Below are 18056 nucleotides of genomic sequence, written 5' to 3'. Positions count from 1 at the left end.
AGGGTGCCGAGCCCATGATTTTAAGCACTGAACTATCAGTTAATGGTAAAAAATGCGGCAAATTGAAATAGTTCAGTTGTAAAAATTCAGTTCCATACAGGGCCTGCTAAAGAACCAGAGTGAAAGAAAATCAACATCTACTGGCACTCACCCCATCCCTGATCTCATAAATTTCCCAGCAGCAGTGAAACACTAACCATAGAAACAGCCCTGTGTTTCTGGAATGCTGTCACCTCACCTCATTTCCATTGCTGTTTTCTGAGGTCTGGGCGGATGTGTCAGGAACATGAACATGAACATGAACGTGGGGCAGGGGGTGTCCTCCTCCTCCTCCTACAAAGCCAACAAGGCGCTGGCAGCCTGAAAGGAGAAATTCTTCAGACCTTTGCAAACCACTTCTGCCTTTGCTCTCTAGATACACAACGAGCTTGTTTATAAAAATAATCAGTGCCTCAACATATCCAGAGCCAAATGACTTATCTTACATGTGTTATTTATAACATGCAAATGTATAAAAAATCATAGCATAAATCTATAAAAAAATTTATTTTTTAAATTAATGTTTTAGTAATACTTTAATGATTTACAATGTTTTCATTGATTCCATAAGTAGCAATAGTGATGAGCTTAAATTCCAGTTAATAACTACTTCTGGTTGTTATTTAAATGAATTTTGGGGGATGCCTGGGTGGCTCAGTTGAGTAAGCATCTGACTCCAGCTCAGGTCACCATCTCATGGTTAGTAAATTCGAGCCCCGCATTGGGCTCTGTGCTGTAAGCTCAGAGCCTGGAGGCTGCTTCAGATTCTGTGTCTCCCTCTCTCTCTGCCCTACCCCTTCTCACACTCTGTCTCTCAAAACTAAGTAAATGTTAAAAAAAATTAATAAATGAATTTTTGTATAATTCACACAATTCTGATATAAGAGCCTCAATAATGGAAATGAAATAGACAACAGAAAAATAAGCAATAAATAGTATTGCTTAAATATTTAAAGCCAATGTCACACAAAAGCTGAAATTCTGTAGGTAGACTATGTATTGATAAATCATCTATTTGGCCTAGGAAAGAAAAATTTTTAATTATTTTATTATTTTAACTCTTTAGTAAATTTTGATAATCTGTTTCACTTAAACATCTTAGAAGCAGTTTTTCCATCTGTCAATGAAGTGACAATAGTGACCAAATAGAATTATGAGGATAAAATAAAGTACCTAGTACAATGTAGTAGGTATTTGCTAAACACAAGTTCTCTCAGAGCTAAGTGCTAATATTCAATTTCTCTGTTAAAATGGGAGAATTAAAATCTCTCACAGAATCCTCCTTTCTTATATCTAAAGATATGAACCAAGTTTTTTAAAGCAAAACCTTGCCAAAAAATCAACAAACACAGCCAAACCAGGAAAGGGGGAAAGCCAATGCCGTAAACCAAAACCGGACAGCCAAGGAAACAAATAGGTAATTCTGAGCCCAGAAGAGTAGATCATTTTGTAAGGCTCTTAAACCTATCCCTAGAACTCATACTGGAGATGCAGAAAAATGTTGGAAAATGTCATCATTTCTGTAGTGAGACCACAAAATTAAACTACACCGAAGCTCATAGTTTCAGAAAAAATGCACTGCTTTGTTCTCACACTTGAGATTCCACCTGGGCTCCCAAAATGCTATAAATGTCCAACCACACTTAAACCATATTTTAATCCAATAATTCAAAAGGTCTCTGTATCTATCAGGGTTTAATGGAAAAACCAGAACCCATTCTAGGTATGTTAAACAGAATTTAGATACAAAATTCCCGGTAAGGCTGGAAGAGTGGGCATCAGCAAGGCTCCCATTGGTGCCATTGAATCCAAGAATACATCAACATAGCTGCAATCCAAAGACTGAGACAGTGACTACCCCAATCACTGCTGATCCTGCTGTCCCTACCACTAACACAACTGCCTCTTCACACCCACAGAGCTGGTAATACTCGAATTGTCATGCTGCTGCCATAAGTGCCTCTTAACACAGTGTCTCTGTTTTAGACATAGCAGCAGGAAAATGATCTCTACCTTTCTTCTATCAACCAAAATATTGTGAGTGCACATGATCCTGGCTGTAAAGAAGATGTGAAATGTTGTGAGCTTTGCAGTCTCTGTTTTCCAGGAACACACCAATGAAGGGGGAGTTGAACAGAGGTTGAGCAAGCCAATCTACAGTATCCACCATAGGTCCATTTCAGCTCTACAATACATGGGCCATGTCCCTCATAATCCACCCCTTTGGTGACTCAATGCCCATAAGTGTTTGCCTCTTGACTTTATTTAGTCTAAGGCAACAATGAGTCTTGATTCCCGTCAACAATCTGGCAAACTACTGCTTGAGCCAGCACACTGAATCCAGAAACCTGTATTAATTAGCTGTGCTCAAAGTTATAGTCCCTCCTCCTAGTATAGTATACTTAGAAATTGTTCCCAAACAATTCCCTTGAGTTTCTGTTTATTTAAAATGGCAAAATCTTTTGGTATGTAGATCTTCTTTTTCTGAGTCCAACTTGTGCTTGGCTTCTTGGGTGTGTTAGGATCTGACTCTAGTTATAATAGTATGGGAAGCAGGAAAGAATACTCAAAATGTGGGGCCTGAAGAGACCTCAAAAGTTATTTACCTCAAGTAAAGTAACTAGCACGTCTCCAACAGACTACAACCAACCTTATGGGACAGGGAAGGGAGAGGTTTTTGCTGACAGGAAAGGTTCCATGGGATGGGGATTCAAAGTATTTAAATTCAACTCAACGTACTCAAATGTCCCATTATAATTTGCAGGGCTTCTCTCCTTCCAAATCAGTGTCCTAATGTTCACTTAAAAGAGATAGCAAAACATGAATTCAGCTTATGCTGTAACCTTTGTAATCCACTGGATCAGAGTCTATCAGATTTGAGGTTACATCAATCCTGAGATCACAAGAGATAAAAGATTATCTTAGAGTGATCATGGAAGCTCAGTAGTTCTCTGAACTTTTTCATACCGATAAGATTGAACCTAAACCCTGGGCTTATCATTTTCTAGCTTTAATCTCCCCAGGACATCTCCATAGCTATCTTATTCCACAACTCTAGAAATTGCTCATTTTCATTCTAATGATTTACCATAGCAACTACTGTGCCAGAGTGTAGCCTTCTAAGAGGCACATCATAAGGAAGCCATAAGTGATCATTGAAGTCACTTCTTTGTCACAGTGTGACATAAACTTTGAGAGTCCCATTTTCTAATAGTAACAGTACTGCCATTATCTTCAACACCAACCAGTTCAAATAATCAATCTAATGTTTCCATCCTTGAAAGCATTATCTGAAATCCCTTCTGGAAGGAAGAAACAGAAACCACTCTCGTTTTGCGGGGGGGGGGGGGGGCTTAAGAAAAAGCAGATTTCATGCTAGGAAGAAGGTGTTTATAGAATCACTGTAAAGGCTATAGAAGCAAGAATCAGGAGTGGAGAACAAATCACCATAATTGCAAGCCCAAGATCAAGAAGTACTAGTGACATTCTGTCACTGTCACTAGTACTGCTAATAATCTCTTTACTTGTGAAACTGAACCCTGAGACTGGTTGCAGTAGCTGCCCCAACTCCCACTATATACCCACAAGACTGGTGTCTATAAACTTCCGATCTCACATGTGTGCATTCAAATGGAAGAACTTATCTGTAACAAGAACCCTAGTTGCTAAAGGTATGGAAAACATAGATTTCAGCTACCAACTTCTAAAGAACAAGAAAGCATTCTAAACCCAGTATAGAACAGGAACAAATTGCACAAAATCTACCACAGACTCAATAGCTTGTAGTCTCTATTTGGCTGTATAACCTCAGTCCTTCCCATTTCCTCCCATTCTTCCTGTTTCTCTAAGATACCATCCTCATGGTGTCAGAGGCTGGGGAGGCACCTTGAACTGATACCTGGGTATTCAGTGGATGGTATTTTCTGTTTCTAGGATGTTGTTCCTGGCCACCTAGTTACTGGTACCCATCTGGGGTCTCATGCTGAAGAGTGTGGTTGGTAAACTTGAGGGCCATCACTTATCTCCCTCTGAACTGAGATCTCATTATATTATTTTGCTACTTCTATTTTGAAATCTTCTGTAATAGACAAGTTTTAAAACTAAAGAGGCATGCTAAAGGAAGAATATTTTAAATACAATGTTTAAATAAACTTGTATTCAATTTTTCACTTTTAGTGGGATTTCTAAAAGCAAGACTAATTTTACAAGTATAAATAGCATTTATGCTAGACTTAATACTAATTTATAAAAACAGGAAAATTTTGGGGTGGCTGGGTGGCTCAGTCGGTTAAGCCTCCGTCTCTTGGCTTCAGCTCAAGTCATGATCTCATGGTTTGTGAGTTTGGACCCTGCATCAGGCTCCATGCTGACAGTGAAGAGCCTGCCTGGGATTCTCTGTCTCCCTCTCTCTCTGCCCCTCTTCTGCTCTGTCTCTCAAAATAAATAAACTTTAAAAATTTTTTGGGGCGCCTGGGTGGCGCAGTCGGTTAAGCGTCCGACTTCAGCCAGGTCACGATCTCGCGGTCCGTGAGTTCGAGCCCCACGTCAGGCTCTGGGCTGATGGCTCGGAGCCTGGAGCCTGTTTCCGATTCTGTGCCTCCCTCTCTCTCTGCCCCTCCCCAATTCATGCTCTGTCTCTCTCTGTCCCAAAAATAAATAAAAACGTTGAAAAAAAATCTTTAAAAAAAAAAAATTTTTTTTTAAAAACAAGAAAATTTTATAGGTTTTGTCATCTTCTCATATGTTTATGCATCCTTAAAGAGTCTTGGCAACATTCTGAAAAAATTTTAAAACCTCTGGAAAGAATCTCTGGAAGGCTTGTACCATCTGCAAAGATGTCCAGAGAAGTTGCTCCTATACCCCCATGCAAAGTCCGTTCTATCACATGATTGGCTTCCTTGTCTCTTATGTTTAGTATTAACTAAAAGGTCATAAGGAATTTTGTACAGTAAAATTATTTCTTTGGTTTTCTCCCCAAAGAAGGACTTTTATAATTTTTATGTTTTTAAATTTTGTTTATTGTTTATTTATTTTTGAGAGATAGAGACAGAACATGAGCAGGGAAGGGGCAGAGAGAGAGGGAGGCACAGAATCTGAAGCAGGCTCCAGGCTCTGAGCTGTCAGCACAGAGCACGACACGGGGCTCTGAACTCATGAACCATGAGATCATGACCTGGGCCAAAGTCAGACGCTTAACCAACTGAGCCACCCAGGCGCCCCAATTTTTATGGTTTTTTAAATGATACAAGAGCTTAATATCAAAATCAGAAAATATAAATGAGAAAATATGTAAGCACTCAGAAGATAATTCCTGTTAAAACCATCCATGACACCATGGTGCCCTTTAAAAGAGAGAAAGAACGAACGAACGAACGAACAAAAGGAAGGAAGGAAGGAAGGAAGGAAGGAAGGAAGGAAGGAAGGAAGGAAGGAAGAGAGAGAAAGAAAGAAAAAAGTAAGCAACGTGATCATGCTGGTCAGGTTCTTTTTTTCTTTAACAGTCATGATCATCTATCCATGTTAATACATCTCCAATATCAGTTTAAATGATAGAAGAGAGAATCATAATTAATATGCTAGGAACTGTATGCTGTGTTTCAGTACTTAAGAAAGCACTGTTTCTTAAAATGTGGTTCAAACACTACTTGCCAAAGAATCACCTACAGTGCCCATAGTGGAGATGTGGGGACCCATCTCAGACATGTGAAATCAGGACCTCTAGGTGGGGGCCCAGAAATTTCCATTTCTCAACAAGCTCCCAGATGATGCTTGTCTCTCTTGTGACAATCACCTGTTTATTTTAAAGAGAGGACCTATTTTTCCCAACACACCAGAGTATTTCTGTTTTCTTGAATTTTCTGCTTTCTCATTTTTATTTTAGGAGACAACAATGGATGGCCTATACAATTTGACAAATACTTTGCCAGTTACTACAAAATGACTTCCTTGTATCACTTTGAGACACGAACATCTGAATGCCGTAAGTAATCAGAGGGATTGAGTCTCCTTTTCCATGAGTTCATAATAAGATATCATGTTTTTAAAAGTTGGATCCAACATATTTTTTAAAAGGTTAATTATAGTTTTCTAACTGCAAACTCTATCAGACATGTAGCCTTAATTTGAGAATTCTATTCAAAAGTGACTCAGGGATCCCAAGTAAAAAAAACAATACATTATGCCAGATACTGTTATGAACAAAATTAATGTCTGTCAGTCAGGGTTGCTATTATATGTCCCTTTTTCACAATCACTATAGACTCTGACACAAAGGGAACTGTAGAAACAGAAGGGCAGAGAAGCTGTTTGGATTTTAATGTTTGCAAGTGAAAAAGCTTCTGGGGTCTAAACTACTTTAGAAATACAAAAAAGTCTCATTAATACAAGAGCTATTGATACAAGAGCTATAACCTGCTATGTTTAGTCGCATACTGAAAACTTCCAACACACAGGAGGGGCTGTGGGAGGGTATGACCTTAGGACGGACTCTGCAATATTTTAGAACATGAAGATCTTGTCAATTTTTCCTTTTAAATAATTTGTGTTCATTCTGATAAATTATGCAAATGTAAATTTGTGCCAGAGAGTTACAATTTGATCTTAGCTCTGCAAAACCTTGGTTAAATAGTTGGGGGTGGGAGTGGAGAGAATCCTTTACTATATTATTTCCTTTATGTTCTATTACAAGCTGTAAAGTATAGTTTTTTTCTTAAGGTTTAATATTTTTTTTGTCTTCAGCATTCAGATGAGAATAATAAAAAACTACTACTAACAGTCCCCAATTTAAGGACCATACTTCTATCCTGCCAATCCACAGATTACAAGCAATCTGTCTCAGTCTAACATTTTCTCCTTGTACAGAAACCAAATTACTCGATCATTGAAAAGCTAAAACTTTTTGAGAATGAAAAAGGTAACAGGTATAATTTAACTGCTAATAGAATAAAAACTAAAAACAAACAAAAAAACTAGTGAATTATGCCATGTTATCTCAAAACATGGATTTTATTTTTTTGTTTTATTGTATAGCCTTTCCTGAGTCTATAGACTCAGAGGCTACCAGCACTAACTTGCTGGTGCATTACTTATCTTTTTTATTTTAACATAGTTGAAATATCCTGTATAAACCATTTGTATCATATTTTCACTTAGCATTTTGACATAATCAGGTATCCATTCTATTATAAGCTCTTTTTGAATATACTATATATTTTTAAGTGTCATAATTTGCTTACTCATTCTTTGATTGTTGGATATTTTGGTGTTATTTTTTTTTTCATTTTTCCCTATTACAGGTAACCCTGTAATCAACGTATATGAATTATTTTAACTCTGTCAATATAAACAGAAAAAACACACTGGAAGTAATGCTAATTTCACTCCCTCCATTTTAACCCTTCCTAGTCTCACTCTCAGAACCTTCATCTTCTTTCCCAACCCACACCCTTCCTTCCCCACAACACTCATGTTAGACATGGCTGTAATTTGGAGACAGAATCCATTTTCAGAGATCCATAGCCAAAATTGTTACTTACAACCATAAAACTGTTTAAAAGTTCTTGGCGGAGACTGTTTACAAAAACACAAAACCTAAGTTATGATTTTGATCTCTTGTAACCCTATAAAATAGTCTGCAGAGTTATTTGGGAGGAGAGGTAGAACACCTGTCATCCCATAGCTGAGCAAAGGGAAGTTTAGTAGGTCAAAGTCATCTACCACCTTTGTCATGGAAATCTCTAGTTTGCATTAAGACACTTTTCTACTCTCTGGAGGCTTTACAGTAAAGGTCAAAAACTGGAAGCCTATAAGCAGAAAATTCTCATAGAAAGTTTTCTTTGTTCTGTGATGTTTTAAAATATTTTAAGTTGGCTATTATCATTTTTTAAGATAGGTACATAAGTACCTATGTATGACATTGTATTTCTGGCTTCTTTGAGAAAGTTGGTTGACTTGACTACACATGTTCTTATCCTAATATGGCAACAGTTAGGAGAAGCTGTTCCACTGGGACATCTGGACAATGCCTACACCTATTTTGCCAGTCCCCTGGACATAAGAGTCTGTTACCTCTACCATACAGGTTAGGGTTTCAAAGTAAACGTAGAGGGAAAACACTCCTCATTGTTCTCATTAATCAACCATTCCTATTGTACTATTGAGCTATACGAACACATCATTGAAAGTCTAACAGACATTAGAACTATGAGGTCACATCTTTAAGACCATCACTATAGCCCCACAAGATGGCCAAAGGGATACATTCAACTCTTCCTCTTCCCAATGGCAGCAGTTAAAATAGAATGGCTGGCTATGCATTAAAAAAGTTCACTCCCAGGGGGCCTGGGTGGCTCAGTCGGCTCAATGTCTAACTTTGGCTCAGGTCATGATTTCACAGCTCAGGTCATGATCTCACGGTTGGTGGGTTCAAACCCCACATCAGGCTTGCTGATGTCAGCATGCAGCCCACTTTGGGTCCTCTGTTCCCTTCTCTCTCTGCCCCTCCTCCACTTGTGTGCTCTCTCTCTCAAAAATAAATAAAACATTTTTTTTAAAAGTTCACTCCCATAAATGACATTTTTGACATCCTTACATCCCTATGTAATCCAATCCAAAAGAAGATCATAAAAAATCCTTTAAAGAACTCCTGAATTTTCCAGAAAAAAAAAAAAAAGAATTCTACCAACACTATAATTCATGTTTAGTTCTCCTCTTTCTCGCTAGTTAAAAATGACTTAGTCTTCCATTAAGGGTTAGATTATGCTATTAATAAATACTTTATTTTTTAATGTTTTACTTACTTTTGAGAGAGAGAGAGAGAGAGAGAGAGAGCAAGCATGAGTGAGAGGGGCAGAAAGAGAGAGGGACAGAGGATCTGAAACAGGCTCTGCACTGACAGCAGCAAGCCCAGTTGGGGGCTCAAACTCATGAATGGTGAGATCATGACCTGAGTCGACGTCGAGGCTCACCTTTACTGACCTTCCACCCAGGCACCCCGATAAATGCTTTATTCTTAAGTAGCAGCTTTGACATGGACATTAAAGCCCATCACACACTGTCAGTCATGTGACCCCTGGACATAACCACTCTCCTTGTATGAGTAAAAGCAGATGACTTCATTCATTTTTGCAGCAAATGGAGAAGAGTAGTCTGCTATTTAAAAAAAACAAAAAATGCGTGGGTTAGTAAATTGTATGTGTTTTCTCATCTTAGTGTTCTAGCATCATTTTAACATTAAATTAAAAGCAAACTTTGTAAACTTAATTTAAAGCAGTGCCCAAATTGCTTAGGTAAAACAGGACATACTTTTGTACTAAATAATTTTCTCATAGTTTCTCATTTCTTTCTTTTCATTACCCTCCTCTTCCTGGTCCCTCACTATCCCCATTCCTTACTACTTCCTCCTTATTCAGTGGTCGGTTCTGTGCCCGTTCCATGTCTTTGCCGAGGTTTAGAGGTTGACTGTGATGAGACCAATTTACGAGCTGTTCCATCAGTTTCTTCAAATGTGACTAAAATGTAAGTAGAAAAGAATGGCTTCAACCTGACAGCCAGAATAGCACCTGGAAAATTGTATCATACTTAAGGCCTTGTCATTATTAATGCATTTTTATTCAAAGATGATATCATTGTTCTCCATCAATTATAATGATTGCTGATATTTATTTTACATTTAGTAAATGCTAGGCCCTACTCTAAATTCATCTATATATTAATTTCTTTGGTCCCTGATAATAATCCTATCAAGTATTTAGTGTCTCCACGTTTTACCTAAACAAAAAATGTCATCATTTATGTGCAAGTAAAGAGAAAAGACTGCCAGTTAAACTATGATATAGAATTTTCTTATTACAAGAATGGACATTTATTGAAAGAGTTCTTTTAGACTTTGTTAGAAACATTCCTATCTACAAACAAGCAAAAAAAGAAAAAGAAAAGAAAAGAAGGGACAAAAACTGGATAAAATATTTCTAGAACTTCACATTTAAAATCTAACTCTTCTGAATCACATCTGACTGAGAGAGGTTGCTATTGTTTTTTTCCCAAGTAACTCAAACTTATATATATAAAAGAAAATTATCTTCACAATAAGTGGTTTGTTGATCCAGTAATAATTCCAATTCAACAAACTTTAGGAACACAGTCACACACATTTGGCTGAAACTTTTCAAAAGCAATCAGTGGAGGATAGATATTTTCATCCAATATTTTTGCTGAGTTTTTTGTCTCACCCAAGTGTTTTAGTGCCTTATGGTTCTGACTTTTGAGTATATGAAGACAAAATCGGAGTAATTCTTAAATTTACAAATACGGGTAAGTCCTGCCTTTGTCAACCCAAACCACATAACACAGCAACTCATATGCTTGAAGTATAAGAGGTGGGGAGAGCTAGAGTTCAGAGTTCCTGTGGATAGTGGTGCCATCAAATTAACAGAATCTGGGAGGGTTTACTCAATTGATAGTGACCTGAGGAGTTTATTCAACTTGGTAATCTAAGAATATCAAACGGGTGAAACCACAAAGACTTATTTTCCAAGGTAGGTGATAATCCCACCTGAACTAAGGCAAGCATTCTACCCTATCCCCAACTCACCTCGCTCTTTCTCGATAATTAGTCTTAGTATTTTACTAGAATTAAATAACAATCTGAGATTCCGTGGAGAGTTGCCATGCTTTAAGTCATGACTGGACCTGTTCGGTATAAAAATTGATGATGATTGCATTCTATTTTCAAGGAAAAACATTGATCACCCCCACTGCTTGTATCAAATTAGCAGAAAATCAAAGAATACCCTGATGCTGCCGGTCCCATTTTTCACTTTCCTACAAGTAAGATTTGAATCTGTTCTTCTGCAACTTAACTAAACTTTGCATAAGAAAGGAAGAGATGGACAGAACTGGAGGAATGGAAGAAGATAGGCAATGACTAACCAGACAGTGTGTACCCCTAAAGAATACCTAAAGGCATTCTGATCCAAATTTAAATAAAAAACTGTTTTGGCTCAATGCATACATTCACACATCCATTCACACAAACGTTCATAAAGAGGTGTGTGCAGTCCTGTGGGCCACCAGTTTTTAACCCTTGGTACAGAGAAAAAAAAAAAAAAACTGGGATCAGCTCCTTGTGAATGACTGACTACAGGAAAACGAGAGAGAAGGAAGAGTCCAAGATGATTTCAGAGTTTCCCTCCTGAGTAAATAGAGTGATCCAAGAATGGGGACACTTGGTGACAGTAAGTGGCTAAGATTAGGACTCCAATTTTAGATGGATTTTTCAACTTGAGGTTAACAGGTCACTCAGCAGAAATTTTCAACAGGCATTTGGAGATGTAGAAATAAAGCTCAGGAGTTTGTCTGTAACACTTTCTTTTCTGTTTTGTTTTAAAAAAATGCATTTTCTTGTGCTTTGGATTGAGCAGCTTGATTCAAGTTCCTCATTTCTACTTTTTTCTGCAGAAAGCTGACTCAGCATCATACTCACCCCAGTCTTTATTCAATTCCATAGAGAAAAGGAACACTAGGCTTTACAACAAATACATTAAAAGAGTAAATATCAAATTTTATTACTGAGTTCATTCTATATTTTGAATTGGAACTCTCATAGGGAAATGTCAGAAATGGACTAAATCATATATAAGTTTTAAAGAAACCAATAATCCAGATAATATTTATTAAAGTTGGGGGGGGGTACCTGGGGGGCTCAGTTAAGCTTCCAAGTTCGGCTCAGATCATGATCTCTTGGGTTTGTGAGTTCGAGCCCTGTGTCAGGCTCTGGGCTGCTTCAGATTCCGAGTCTCCCTCTCTCTCTGCCCCTCCCCCGCTCTCACTCTTCTCCCTTCCTCTCAAAAATAAATACGCATTTAAAAATGTATATATATTTATTGAAGTTGGGATTTTTAAGACATTTCACATAAATGCTAATGAGCAAAAGAGACAAACAGATAAACATGATTATTTGTGCATTGTTCTAGCTTCCTAAACATTAATTTTGACTGCATGAGAGCTGACGATAAGATGCTGGAATTTAACCACTAAACCACATAATCGATTATAAGAGCTTTCTTTATCAAAACTGCAGCTAGCTTTGACAATAGTAATTAAACTAAGTAGCTTCTCTCTTTCACACACACACTTCACTTTGTGAAGAGTCAGACTTGGAATATTACATTTTAAAACTCAAGAATTTATTATATTAAAAAATTTGGAGTTTGTCCTATTCCGTGAGAATAATAACACCTACCTTTTTCCGTTTCAACAGGGTATTATGAAAATATCAAGAACGCTATTTGTAAAAATACTTGACATCACTTAGAAGGAAGTAGCCTATAAATCCTAGGCACTCTTAACAAAACACCAACTTCCTAAGAAACCATAGTTAGGAGTCCTTAAATGAGCTTTCCTTTCCTCCAGAGTAACCTTCCCACTCAGGTGAATTAGCTCTTCCTCTTTTATTCTCTCATTGAACCTCACCTGTGTCTCCTTTAAGCACATCAAATTTCTTCCTTGTACTACAGTGGTTGGGGTTCTAATCTCTATCAGAGAAAGGGAAATGCCATAAGCTCCATGGGGGCCTACAAAATGGTTTTTCTATATATCCTCCAAAGTTCCCAATAGAGTATAATAAGCTCTTAACACTGTTTTTGAATTGAATTTATAAGAAAATATATATAATAAAAATAAAACAAGCTGATTGCCTTTTTAGCCTTGGGCTATAAAACTGAAGTTACTTTCCAAAGAAAAATCTCTATTTATAGATAAAATATGTTCTTTTTCACCCCAATAGAATATAAGCTCTGAAGAGCAGGGATATTACTGGTTATTTTCCAAAGTGCAAATGGAAGGCATTTAACATGTTTGTTGGGAAAATGAATGAATGCATGAATGAATGAGCACATTTTTGAAAGCACACTAAGATTTTGTCAATATTTTTAAATCAAACCCAAATATTCAACAGTTTATTTGTATACAACACAAACATTGAAACAGGATGTAAAGCAGAACTGAAGACCCAAGCCAAGGGAGAATGATTAGTAGGAAGGGGATTCTCAATTAGCTAACATAAGAAATGAAAGAACATTTAGTGATAGCCTGGCAGCTAAGAATGATTTCAAGAGAGGATTAATAGTTAATCAACCTTTGGCACTCATTCATTAAAAAATTACTAAGTGACTGGTGTTTATATTCTAGAACAGTGTGTCTTAATTTTTTTTTCTTTTCATTACTGCCCCCCCAAGCCTTTTTAGACATTGTTTTTCTGTTTGTCCCCTCCTGTGAAATTTTAATACTATATATCTGTTTATGTATACCTGTTCTTCATCCATTTAAAAAGGTAAGACTTTTAAAATTTTTTTTTCATTCCTTTAGAACCAATTTTCATACCCTGGGGCAATAATACCTCCATTGAAAATACTTGCATTCCTAAACTCTAGAATAGCATTTCTCAAATTAGATTCCAAAAGTGTCCTGGGGAATCTGAGAAACTATTTTTATTTAAGAAGATTTCATTACCAAGATTAAGCAACATTGGTCCAAAACCAACATAACAACTAACATTGGTAGTGCCTACTATACAACACTGTTATAACCCGAGTCCTTTATGAGGATCGAGTATCTCCAAGTGTTTATCCCACAGTGGTTAACCTCCAGACAATCGTCTGTTCCATTGTATTATATAAAGATAGTAATAATAATTGCATCATATTATTACAGTTCCTCTAGTCCAAATCCATGCTTTCACAGTTAAAGACACTGACAAGGAATGATTATGTATGATTCATGATTCGTGCAAGGGACTCCAGCTGTAATGATTTGCGTTTTGCCCTGTTTGGTTTGCTTTTTTGCTTCTTTAATTTTGTTCCTACTACCTTACATTGCTTTTCCTTAACAGATTAAAGGTTTAGGTCCATCCCAATACAGCCACAATTATGTGGACCTGATTTGTGTCAAGCTGCATATCAAATTGTGATACAAGGGGAAAACTTTCCATACAATTTACTAGAAACAAATAAAATCACTTGTTGAATAAAGACGGCTCAATTGTACTTCCCAACTGACAGTTTCCTTCACAACTAATTTTAAAAGGAAGTAGAAATAAAACAACACAACACAAAAAAGCAAAAAATAAAGTGGGATGTGAGCAATGAAATATTGAAGAATATAAAATTACTTACGTATTTGAATGTGCTTTGCAGAAAACACTACTTTTATTGTCACTTCAAAATTGAGATTATAAACCTAATGTTTATTAAATAAAAAGAGAAAGGGAAAATGTAACTGAAAATTATTTTCCCAGTTTAATTATTTTTGTGTTTTGCCAGAATTACAATGTTGTAACCTAAATTTAAGAAAAGATAAATATCTTTAGTAACACAAAATTAACAGTTAGATCCAATTCAAATGGTACTATGGATATGAACGTTAACATCATGAAATAAAATGTTTCCTGAAAGCTGGTACCAAAGTAAATAAAGCTTATAATTATTTTATTTTAAATTTATTGTATTATTTGTAGTTTAAAAGTAATGAAGAAAAACTTTAAGAAACTTTAATAAATTTACATTTATTTCAGGTCACTTCAGCGGAACTTAATAAGAAAGCTTCCTCCTGATGGCTTCAAGAAGTACCATCACCTTCAGAAGCTGTAAGAAAAAGTTTAATCCCCAGTATTTAATTCACTAACATTGTTTTGGCATGTCTGTTTCTTCTTACATCTGCGGAGACCCAACACTGTTCCGGTGCTTAAGTCTAATTCCTCTTCAGGAAATTATTTAGCTGTTAGCTCAAGACTACCAGGTAACTTTTTTTTTAGAGGTTCTAGAGGCCATTCTAGAAAAACCTCAGATACTTATTCCCAAAGAAACTAGAGCATATGAGCTATGACTTCTCCTGCCACACACTAGACTGTGAAGAACTTTCTTGCATATGTTTGCAAATTCAGTCTCCAACTAAGAGAGCAAGTCATGGTGGTTTGATACCCCAGAGCATGTTGTCTGGGGGACTTGATTCCATTTTCACATCAGCCATGTAGGTTGAGTTTTCTTTTGGCCTCAAGTATTATCTGACATGCTAGATTGCCATCAGTTTAGCATTTTCATACATACTCCAAAAATCCATAATGGTCCGGGTTATGTTTACCTAATATCTAGGCCAACTTTGTGACTAAATCATATCATACTTGAACTGCTGGGTTTAAACATCTTGTTCATGAATCACGCTATCTAGAAAAGATCTCAGAATTCTTCATTTCATTTTCATACCTATGTTGCTTTTGATTCTGGTTTTATACTGAAGAAACTTCACACATAGATGTATATCTCTATATTCTTCTTTAAGATAACAAATATGAGGCATGTGGGTGGTTCAATCGGGTAAGTAAGTGTCTGACTCATGATTTCAGCTCAGGTCATGATCTCAGGGTTCATGAGTTTGAGCCCCACATCAGGCTCTGTGCTGACAGTGCAGAGCCTGCTTGAGATTCTCTGCCTTTCTCCCACCGTATACACTCTCTCTCAAAAATAAATAAATAAACATTTAAAAAATTAAGATTAAAAAATAGAAAGCAAAATCAGAAGAAATATTAATCTACTTCATTAAATGAAATGTACTCAAAACCCAGATAATCTGAAAAAAAAGTATGTTTTATATTTAAAAATAAAAATTTCAATAAAAATTACTTTCAAAACTTTATTCTGGATGTTCAGCAATCAGCAGAGAAGAGCTTTTCAAAATTAGGCATTATATAAAATCTTCAAGAGGATGCTTCTGTATTTTATTTCCTGATTTTTGGAGTATGAAGAATTTTTCTGATCTGTAGCACCACCTTATGTCCACATGTTTAAAAGGAATTAGGACTTCAAATTTAAATATCAAAATTCAGGTTTATGTAATGGTAGTTTAGCATTTTTCCATAATAAACATTTTAATAATTTTTTTAAGATTTTATTTTTAAGTAATCTCTACACCCAACCTTACACCCACAACCCCAAGATCAAGAGTCATATGCTCTACTGACTGAGGCAGCCAGGAGCCCCAAATTAATTCTCAAATAGCCAATTTGCTATACCTAATAGATCAAAATAGCCTAATTACAAAAAAAAAAAAAATTCTACCTGGTTATTAGAGATAAGCTTTGCTCAACCTCCACACAATACAGTCTATTGCTTAGCAGATTATTAAAATAGTTAGAAACAAATAATACATGCTAAAGTTTCTCTGTGTATTAGTGAGGAAGATGCATCCCCTATTATGTGATTGGAACCATAACATGTTCTGTGAAATTGTTATATGCACAATAAACTTATAGTTTAACATAACTTATTGTGTAACATCGTACAATCAAAGTTAGGTTTTCTTGCATGTTGCAGAAATAGAGGATCTTTTTTAGTCAAAATTTCTAATTAACTAAGAATTTGTTCGTATTGGTGTCTTCCTTATTGCTCCTAATATTTATAAATATATATATATAAACTTCAGAGTACCCTCAAGGACAACGATGGCCTATACTCAGAACAGGAAGTCAGGCTCAAAGCCTTACCTTGTCATTCCCTACAATCTGGGGCCAGTGCACGCAGAAATGCAAAGCTTTACAAGGATGCAGTTGATGCAATTTCTTGTGCTCTGGTCTCTGTTTCCTTTGACCTCCAATTAACACAGGCCAATCTAGTTAATTATATAAAACTACATTCTTGTCTTGACATGCTAGTCTAATTTATATTCTTCTAGTCTTTATTTTTATTCCTTTTTTTTTCTTTTGTCATAAATACTTCTTATAAGTTTCTTCAAACACTTTTTAAAGCAAGACTTGGAGTGTCAAATTAATGAAATTGGAGCTGACTTGCTTAGCAGATTTGTGATTAACATGGAATATGATTTGGGGCCTTAAAGGTGTCACATTTTGTACTTTTGCCAGCACTATGCTAAACACCTATATTTCCATTATAGCAGGAAATGTTAAAAAGTCTGACTTCTGAGCCTGTTTGATAAGTGAGTGCCTTACTGTGCATTAAAGTTTCACTTATAGAAAATTCAAGGGGAGGAGTTAAATGGTGGAGCAGTAGGAAGACCCTCTGCTTGCCTCATCCCTCGAACACAGCCAGATAAATATCAAATCATTCTGAGCACCCAAGAAATCGATGTGAGAACTGAGACAGCAAAACTGCACAAGTAGAGGGAGAAAAACAGCCGCATCATGGAAGTTAGTTGCTGCAGAGAGTTGATTTGGGGGAGAAAAGAATTGCAAGGGCTGCAGAGGGGTAGGAGCCCTGATCATGGAGAGAGGAGAGAGATAAAGAGAGAGAGAGAGCATGAAAGCAGTGAACAGGGGATTGCACAAGAAAAACTCTTCCCCAAAACCATTGACTTGGAAAAGGAGAGGGGCTGACAATCACAAGTTTTTATAAGTAGTGGAGCTCAAAGTCTAAAGTTTTAGAAGTCTGTGAAATCACCACGGTCATTCCTAGTGGGTTTAGTGGTGCTCCTGTGGGGAAAGAGGGCAGAGGCCCAGGAGCAGACAGCATGCTCTGAGGATCCCCTAGGTCACACAGGGAGAAATAGTTCTGCTTGGAGTGCATTTGGGAGAGGCAGCACTGCCTCTCAGGGGACAAAAGAGAAGGTGGACATCATTGAATGTTCCCATTAATTAGCATAGCAGCAGAGGCACCTACAGAAGGTAGCTAACCTAGAAGCCAGCTTTTGGGTGTGCTTTGTCATAAACTCCTAGCCCCCACGGTCGTGCATCTGCTTTTCTGGGAAAAACCAGCCCCAGCCACAGTGTGGCAAGACCCTCCTCCAGAGGATCAGCATGGGTCTGTGCTATACTGCGTCCCTGAACTTGGAGCTTTGAAACTCACTCACACGCCTGAGATAAAACACAGGAGTACTGTGCTGCCAGAAGAATAGACGGCTTGGAAACAGAGAGGATGAATGCAGGGTTTCTGATGGAAGAAGCCTGAGACACAAGAGAGGAGACTGTTTGCTCTTCTGTAAAGGTTTCCTGAACAGCAACAGGCATGAACTCC

At 36.9% G+C, this 18056-nt stretch overlaps 1 protein-coding gene across 5 annotated transcripts in view; it reads left to right on the top strand.

The window, feature by feature from the left end:
• The window catches only part of RXFP1 (relaxin family peptide receptor 1), a 118300-nt gene that overhangs the window by 58629 nt on the left and 41615 nt on the right, over window positions 1-18056 (top strand). For all 5 annotated transcript variants that reach the window (XM_030312842.1, XM_030312839.1, XM_030312840.1 and 2 more), the window contains exons 3-5: window positions 5921-6019; window positions 9450-9555; window positions 14609-14680. In XM_030312842.1, coding sequence (XP_030168702.1) covers window positions 5921-6019; window positions 9450-9555; window positions 14609-14680 — 277 coding nt within the window. The remainder of the gene's footprint in view (window positions 1-5920; window positions 6020-9449; window positions 9556-14608; window positions 14681-18056) is intronic.

The sequence above is a fragment of the Lynx canadensis genome, chromosome B1 (assembly GCF_007474595.2).
Source record: "Lynx canadensis isolate LIC74 chromosome B1, mLynCan4.pri.v2, whole genome shotgun sequence".
Taxonomy (NCBI): domain Eukaryota; kingdom Metazoa; phylum Chordata; class Mammalia; order Carnivora; family Felidae; genus Lynx; species Lynx canadensis.
Note: the sequence above shows the minus strand (reverse complement) of the source record. Positions and strands in the feature narration are given on the sequence as shown.